This window comes from Limanda limanda, chromosome 3 (assembly GCF_963576545.1).
Source record: "Limanda limanda chromosome 3, fLimLim1.1, whole genome shotgun sequence".
In the NCBI taxonomy this organism is placed as follows: domain Eukaryota; kingdom Metazoa; phylum Chordata; class Actinopteri; order Pleuronectiformes; family Pleuronectidae; genus Limanda; species Limanda limanda.
Genome location: NC_083638.1, coordinates 3,134,574 through 3,143,301, shown reverse-complemented (window position 1 = coordinate 3,143,301; position 8,728 = coordinate 3,134,574). Strand labels below are relative to the sequence as shown.

The following is an 8,728-nucleotide window of genomic DNA, read 5'->3' as shown; positions in this document are numbered from 1 at the left end:
ACACACACACACACACACACACACACACACACAAAGTTGGTACTTCTATGAGGACATTCATTGGCATAATGCTTTCCCTTGTCCCTTCCCCTGAAGTCTTAACCCTCAAACAGAAGGAGACAGATGAAAATGTCCTCACTCTGTAGGGTCTATGCTTAAAATTAAAGTATAGGAACTCACACACACACACACACACACACACACACACACACACACACACACACACACACACACACACACACACACACACACACACACAGGGATGAGAACAATACACTGCAGCATAATAAACTTTTACTGTGAAACCCGAAAAGCTGATACCTGGCAGCAAAAGCAGTTTTAGTGACATTCCAAACTGACACTCAACAAAATGCCCCCCCCCCCCCCCCCAGTGATGGGGATATATTTTTTTTTACAGGGTCACGTGACTTACGAGATGAACAATAGCCACGCCCTGTGAGAGCGGCCTATAAAGAGGGAGGAGATGAGCAGCAGCCTCACACTGCTCCAGACTCCTGGAACAACAGGTAAACTCCTCTGGTCTTTTGATTCTCACCAAACTTATTTGCATCTGATTTATTACTCAAACAATGATTATTTCTGTGTGTTTTCAGATTTGAACTTGAACCTGAGAGGACCAGCATCATGACGCCTGTGTTCCTCCTCCTCCTCTTCTTCTCCATGACGGCCATCACTGCAGTAAGTTTCATCACTGGGATCATGATCTTCACCTTATCAGCTGAGATCAAAATCATCTCTGTTATGAGCGAGGTGACGACGTGTTTGAGGAATAATTGAGTTGGTTTTTTAAGGATTTCTAAATTTTCATTTAATTTTAAACAGACAGAAAAATGATTTAATGATATGTAACGTTGTGACTTTGTGTTGCAGGGTGAAGCTGAAAAAGGTGAGATGAATAATGAAGAGTTCTCCAGATAATAAAGTTGAAACTGTTGATAATTCACATGTTAAAGCGCTGCTGCCTGTTTCTGATGTTTCCTGCTCATTGTGTTTCCCTGCAGACGTCTCTGAAATCATCGAAGCAGCTAACGCTGGCTCAAGTGAGAAAGAACTTTCATATTCAACTTTTATGGCTAAACTAGAAAAAACGTGATGTATAAATAAAGTGACAACTGATTCAGAGGCAGCTGATTGATCGATCCACATTTGCCACGGATCAGATTTTCAATTATGAGCATTTGATATCTGTGAAATATGCATAACTGGTTTTAAGTGTCTGTATTGTTGCTCTGCAGCAAACCTGGTGGATGGCGACGTTGTGGAAACTTCCACGAGGAACGCAGCTCTTTGCACATACTACGGCTGCAAGTGGCGCAAACGTGGATCCAAAGTCTATGTGCCGGTGTACATCTCCAATCGTTTCTGTGAGTAAAAGTTTGACCAACAAAAGACTAAACACTATTCAAAGTGAAGATGATTGAAAGCCTGTACTTCTCTTCCTCCGCAGCAAGAACAGAGCGCAACACCATCATCAGAGGCCTGGTGTCGTTCCACAGCTCCACCTGCATTCGCTTTGTTTGGAGAAGATACGCCTCGCAGCGGGATTACATCTACTTCTACTCTGGATCTGGGTAAGAGTACACACACAAACACACACATGTTGTACCATTGCAGAAGAACGTGGTAAATATGAATTGTGAATTGCCAGTTTTTAGCCTTGACGTACAACTGGAGCCTGACAAGGGGCGAGAGATGACAGGAAACCAATTGGCAGGAGAAAGTGTCAGTTTCTTTGTTTTAAAATGATTTCATTTTGTGTGTGTGTGTGTGTGTGTTTGTCAGGTGCTTCTCTAACATTGGCCGTAAGGGTGGACATCAGTTTATCTCCCTGAAGAAGAACGGGTGTGTGTACCACTCCACGGTGCAGCATGAGGTCCTCCACGCTCTGGGTTTCCACCACGAGCACAAGCGCAGCGACAGGGACCGATACGTTCGAATCAACTGGGCGAACATCAAGCCAAGTAAGCTCACACACAAAAGACTTTATTCTTTATTTTATCTGTTGTACAATTGTAAACTAAGTTGGTCATCAACGTTTCTACCAGCCTGGTCATTGGTCTGCACCTTGGGTCCCGTGAAACAACAACAAAACAGATACACAAGCATGAATAAATATGGAAATGTCAAGAAAACAAAAACAAGAAGAAAAAAATCAGAGGTGAAAGTGTAAAAGCTGAGTTTGAATGTTTTAAATGTTCTCTCCATTTGTGCAGGTGCGAAACACAACTTTCAGAGAGCTCGGACTAACAATTTGTGGACTGGATACGACTTTAACTCTGTCATGCATTACAGCAAGTAAGTGCTTGTGTGACATATTCTCGAAACTGATTCAATGTTATGTTTGATCGAAGATATTGTGTTTTTGTACTGAAAGATTATTTTTTATAAGATAAAATTTCTAATAAAACAACAGTAAAGTAAGAAACAGGTGCAGGTGTTTGTTTGTGGACACGTCAATAAACCAATGATGTTGTGCTTTTCTCCTGCTAAAGAAACGCCTTCTCCAGTAATGGAAAGCCCACCATCGTCGGCAGGAATCCATCCCAGACATTTGGAGGTGCCAGATCCATGAGCAGAAATGACATCCTCCGCGTCAACAGGCTTTACAGATGCTGTGAGTAAATATAAAGTCCTACAGTTAACAGATATGAGGACACAACAAATACAGTTTGCAGATCTAATTTGTTTTAAATGTTCCCGTTGATGACAGAAGGAACCGGTCGACCTCCAGAGAGTTCACCTGTCGGGACATCCTGACCTCTGATGCACACTCACACCACAGCTGGAGGTTAGCTCCTGTTAGCAGCTGGTCCGGTATTCTGAAGAAGCTTCACTCAATAACAAAATCACCTGATCTGGTTTTTGTTCTTTCTGCTGAGGTGAAGCCAAATATCAGTAAAAAAATTTGAGGGGAATTAATCAGCCTTTTTTTTGTTAAATCATTTTCTCACTTCTTGATTTGTTATAATACAAAGAGTATGATTTGGTGACGGGTTTACTGAATGTTCGAATCAATAACTTAAAATAGACACACTTCTAATTTCACTGCAATAAAAAAATGACTAAAAAAGCCTCGGTAAAATGTCTTCTTTGATGCTTGTGGTTTTTAAGGTTTTCAGTTGATCCTTGTTTTGTTTTATTATTAGATATGTAACCAATTGTGCACTGGAGTTATGGCCTCTGTAGTTTTTACTTCCACCTGAGGGAGTCAGTATTCCACCATCATCCTAACATCATGGGTTTTCTCAGCTTGTCAGTGCAGGTACTTCCCCGACCATGACACCATCACTACTGTAGAGAAAAAAATAAATCAACCTTTGCATGATAAAAATGCCCTAAATGCTAAAAAACAACAACAACAACAACAACAACATAAAAAAGCCAGATTGTATTAAATGCTTCTAAAAATTAAATAAGACACTGACAAGTGGAGCAAAAACAATCAGTTATTTCAGACTGAAATCTTGAGAACAATCAAACTTCATAATTTCTATAATTTCTACCTGAACCCTCTCTTAAACTTACAAACCAGTCACATCAAAGACACGTTACTTTGTGGACAGGTTTTTAAAAACAGTGTTCAGACAGATGCCATTGTTGGGCAAGGCCCAGTGATCTGACTTAGAACAAAGAGTCGTAAAACCTTAGGCCAGGCTCGGGTAACCCCTCAGATAAAAATTCCAGCATGGGCCCTTATCTCCATGTGGCAGCAGGTCACTTCCTGGGTCCCCCACGGTAAGCCCGCCCCTGGGGGCCAAATCCTGACAACTCAATTGGCTGGAGGGCCACACTGACCCCTGACCCCTCCTCCCAGGGGGGAGTCACCTGGAACATGACTTAAAAAGGCTGAGCTCACAGAAACCTTTCTCTCTTTTCCTCCGATGCTGATGTGACAACGAGACCCCCCCCCCGGGGTCTCACCAGTTAACCCAGCAACTTAAGGAGGCACTCTTTGTCCTCTTTTTCTACTCCAACGCTGAAGTTACCACTAGGCCTCCCGAGGCTTTACCAGACGACTCAGTAAACTAATGGAGGCGATAAGACGTTTTGTTTTATTCATTTCAATTCATTTCATTCATTTATTCTTTTATCTTAGTCGACGGTTTTATTTTGAAAAGGACTTTTCCTGTTTTAACTTTGAAAGACCAAACAGGAAATTGCTCGCTGGACGGTCTCAAACTGTTCCTTTTCCACACGGACTTTACTTTTATTCTTTCTCCACACGATCTACAACGGCTACAAGCAGCCGCACGTTCCTGTGAGTGACCACGAGCTCCGCTGCTGCAGAAGAAGACGAAACCTCATCTCGCCACGGAGCACGACGGATCGGCTCCGGCCCAGCTGCGGTGCTCACGAGAGCCCGCCTGAGAGACTTCAAGCTATTCACTGAACCTCCGGGAGATTCGCGCCGATGCGCATGCAACCCACGAAATCACGGTCACAGTAAGAGGCTTATGTTGTCTGGGCAGATGTTAGTTTTAATACGTAGCATATTGATTTAATACTTGAGTGTATTTTGTTGAGGGAACCTCCGTGTTCCATTGTTTTAGCCGGCCACTACTCCGAGCCGCTACTTCCGGTTTCCGGTTTGATCGCAATGTTTTGTGTTGCAGTAAATAGGGCCGCGAGAAGCGCCTCCGCCCGCACTGTTAACGTCTGTGTGAGTCTGCAGTGATTTCACCGATCAGAACCTCGGCCCACAACGCTCGCTTGAGGGCTGAGGGGTGAATCACTGTTAACTTATCTCAGGCGTATTTTTAAGAGCTTCTTTGAACTCTCCTTACATGTTTTCTCTCTCTCTCTCTCTCCTTCTAAACCGACCTATACACACTTCCGATCTGTATTTATAATACAGGTCATGTCACATAGTTAAATCTATGCTTAGAGAGGCTGAACACATCTGGAAACCATTCGGCCCCCAAAGCCAAGCAGAGATAAGAATTCTCTTTGTCTAAAATTTCCTTTGTGTAATTCATGTGACGACCACCAGTGTGCGCTCCGGCCACATGGTGTCATTAACATAGACTCCATCTTGAATAACGCAAGTTAACCCACCATTTTGAGTCTGTTATTGCCACGCCTCCGCTCTCTCTCTCCTCCCATCCTGGATCTAAATTCATAACGGCTCCGCCATCTTTTTTTGTAGTCAATCCGCCATTTTGAGAGTTTTTAGGCCTTGATTCCACGAATCATGATCGGCCTCCATCTTAGATGTGATGTCACTACGTGACTGCGTCATCGCCACGCCCCCTTTCTTTTCTCTCGCTCTCTCTCTCACACACACACACACACACACCCACACACACACACACAACCACACACACACAGACACTTTGATAGATACAGACAGATACACACACACGGAGACACATAGATGGACCAGAGGTTACATGCGTGTTCTAAATTGTGATAAGCTGCTCTTGTTATCTTTGAAATATGGGAGTTTGTTAAAATGATAAATCATTAAATAACACTAACTTTATTTCACATACACACACCTAGACACACATACACAGAGAGACACTTTGACACAGACACACACACACAGAGACAGACATACATAGGTAGACCGCAGGTTTTACATGTATTTTCTGAATTGTGATAAGTGCTGCTGCTGTGTTTATCTTTGAAATATTGGAGCTTGTTAAAAGGATAAATCATTGAATAACATTATAACTTTATTTCCCCTCTTTAATAAATACTTTTGTAATTAAAGTATCTGTAGTCTGTGATTATTTGTGCATAAGTGTGTGATTGCAGCTGGATTATGATTGCCTGTGCTCGAACTTAGAAGCCTTCACTGTTTATTTAGTAATCGTTAATATTAAAATATTGACATTATTAATTTGACATTTATCATTATGAGACTGATAATTATAGCTTGACATCGTTGGTCCCTGGAAACCAGGGTGGTGCCCCCCTTTCTCAATTATTAATATAGATAGTATTATTCTTAAATTGATAATTTTATTGTTTTTGACTAATTATTTTCATTGTTCTTGGTTGATAACCTTATCATTGTTAATTGATAGCTGGTACTTTCTAATTGATAATTCCTATTTTCTCATTAGTGGTTTTATTGTTATTTGATTACTGATCATCTTCAATTAATAATTTAATTATTTTTGATAGATAATTTTTATTATTTTAATAATCATATTTCATGATTATTAATAATTAGCCAACGTCAAGTCTACTCCTATTGCACAACACCATCATTATTACTACCGACACGTAGACATTATAAAAGTCTGTCAGGACATGAAAGAACATTTTTCCACAGATTCCTATAAATCCAAATATATGTCTGAGTGGGAAACGTCTGCCCTGGCTTCACATGTGTTAATTTAGACAACATCTGGGTTATGACATCTCATTCTACAGAGGAATTTCTGACCAGAGTCTTCTTTTTAGACACCACGATTATAAATGCCAGAACAGAGACACATACCATAGAGCCAGCCATGGCCCCAAATATATGTTTGCAGGTAAAATCGCTTCTGTGTTTTTGACTGAGGCAAAACAAAGAAAGTTTATTCAATACCTTATGCATTGTATTGCATGAGCAGGTTCCAACACAGAGACTGCAGTTTGACCTGTGGTGACACTTACAGTTTTTCTCAGTTGTTAACACACAAAAAGCAAAAATTCGGCACAATTTACACAACATTCACTTCATGTACCAATAGCTTGACCCAATTTGGCACTACTTCACACTCCCTTATCTCATTAGACTCTCACTTTCCTTCTTTACACTCTGATGTAAATTACACATCACCTTGTTGTCAAAACACTACACACAATGTTCAGTTGTTGCACACACTTCTCAAGTAAAATCTCAAAGCATCAACCTACAACACACAAATACTCAAATCTCTAAACATTCAGGTCTGTTGAGCAATTTGCAATCAGGACTGCAGCATAAAAGTGTCTTCAGCCTCTGTTTTGTTTGATGAACAATGGAATAGAATAGAATACAGTGTGCTCTCAGTATTTATATTTTGCAGGACTTAAAGAGAACCACACCATGGAGGAAGAACACGCATTTTCACAGCCGAACAGGAGACTGAAATTGTAGATATGGTTCGTGAGAACAACTCTATCACACTCAGACAAATAAAAACAAAGATCCTGGCTGACCATGCTACATTTAGAAACGTCCATACCGTCAGTTCCTCTACATTGGACCGTATTCTTCATAGGAATGCCATGTGGATGAAACAAGTGTACAGGGTCCCATTCGAACGGAACACAGACGCATCAAGGAGTTACGGCGAGAGTTTGTGCTTGTTAGTACCAAACATTCAGCACTGACACATGCATGTATTTTACCTGTAATCCAATATTGTTCCTTTTCTACAGTGTCTCACTGTAGCCCACTGTGTTGACCTCTCTGTGTCCATACTGTAACTTGCATTCTCATGCTGTCTGTGTCAGTACTGTACTGTTCTCTGTGTGTACCAATATAAACCTTTTTTTGCTGCATATTTGTGTGCTGTTTTATGTTTGACTATGAAAAAAGTAGGCCTACACTGAAACAGTTTACAAAAGGAGAAATGGCTAATTCTCCAGAGTCATTGTCATTCATATAGTGTGTTCCATTTCGATGATTGTGTTTTCAATTTTGCACTTCAGTGTGCTGTAAATGCTTGGAAGTGTGCAAGCAAATGCTTAGCTGTGTGTACTCAATAAATGGTATGTGTGTGTCATTTGAAAATATGGCTGTGTGTACCAAATGAAAACATGAGTTCCATTTTGATGGCAAAGAGTCATCTTGCAAAGGGAGTGTCAGGTTTAGCATTTTGTGTGTGAGGTTTTCAGTTTTCTGTGTGCAGTTTTGAGAAAGCCGTTATTGTTTTGAAAAACGTGTGTTAACAATTGTGAAAAACTGTAAGAGTAAAAATACAAACCTGAAAATGAGCTTCAAGTTTCAAGCAGTTCTTGCTCTGACCAGCAGAGTGCGCTGTAACACGACCCCGAACTCTTGTTTTCATTTGGTACACACAGCCATATTTTCAAATCACACACACATACCATTTATTGAGTACACACAACTAAGCATTTGCTTGTTCACTTCCAAGCATTTACAGCACACTGAAGTGCAAAATTGAAAACACAATCATTGAAATGGAACACACCATATGAATGACAATGACTGGAGAATTAGCCATTTCTCCTTTTGTAAACTGTCTCAGTGTAGGCCTACTTTTTTCATAGTCAAACATAAAACAGCACACAGATATGCAGCAAAAAAAGGTTTATTTCAGTACACACAGAGAACAGTACAGTACTGACACAGACAGCATGAGAATGCAAGTTACAGTATGGACACAGAGAGGTCAACACAGTGGGCTACAGTGAGACACTGTAGAAAAAGAACAATATTGGATTACAGGTACAATACATGCATGTGTCAGTGCTGAATGTTTGGTACTAACAAGCACAAACTCTCGCTGTAACTCCTTGATGCGTCTGTGTTCCGTTCGAATGGGACCCTGTACACATGTTTCATCCGCATGGCATTCCTATGAAGAATACGGTCCAATGTAGAGAGGCTGGCGGTCTGGACGTTTCTAAATGTAGCATGGTCAACCAGGATCCTAGTTTTTAGTTGTCTGAGTGTGATAGCGTTGTTCTCATGAACTATATCTACAATTTCAGTCTCCTGTTTGGCTGTGTCAAAATGCGTGTTCTTCCTCCACGGTGT

At 40.9% G+C, this 8,728-nt stretch overlaps 1 protein-coding gene across 1 annotated transcript; it reads left to right on the top strand.

Annotated features, from left to right (window-relative positions):
- Positions 1–436: 436 nt before the first annotated feature.
- On the top strand, positions 437–2,643 carry LOC132998816 (hatching enzyme 1.2-like). The gene is made up of 9 exons (XM_061068562.1): positions 437–456; positions 615–771; positions 892–907; positions 1,023–1,061; positions 1,257–1,385; positions 1,469–1,592; positions 1,804–1,982; positions 2,235–2,316; positions 2,514–2,643. Exons 1-9 carry the CDS (start codon positions 437–439, stop codon positions 2,641–2,643), a joined length of 876 nt encoding a protein of 291 aa, XP_060924545.1.
- The last annotated feature ends 6,085 nt before the right edge of the window (positions 2,644–8,728 follow it).

Excerpts from the sequence above, each read along its gene's own strand:
- LOC132998816 (XM_061068562.1), top strand. The coding sequence starts at position 437 with ATGAACAATAGCCACGCCCT. Across the intron at positions 1,062-1,256 it reads AGCAGCTAACGCTGGCTCAA|CAAACCTGGTGGATGGCGAC; the intron begins GTGAGAAAGAAC and ends GTTGCTCTGCAG. Across the intron at positions 1,593-1,803 it reads TACTTCTACTCTGGATCTGG|GTGCTTCTCTAACATTGGCC; the intron begins GTAAGAGTACAC and ends TGTGTTTGTCAG.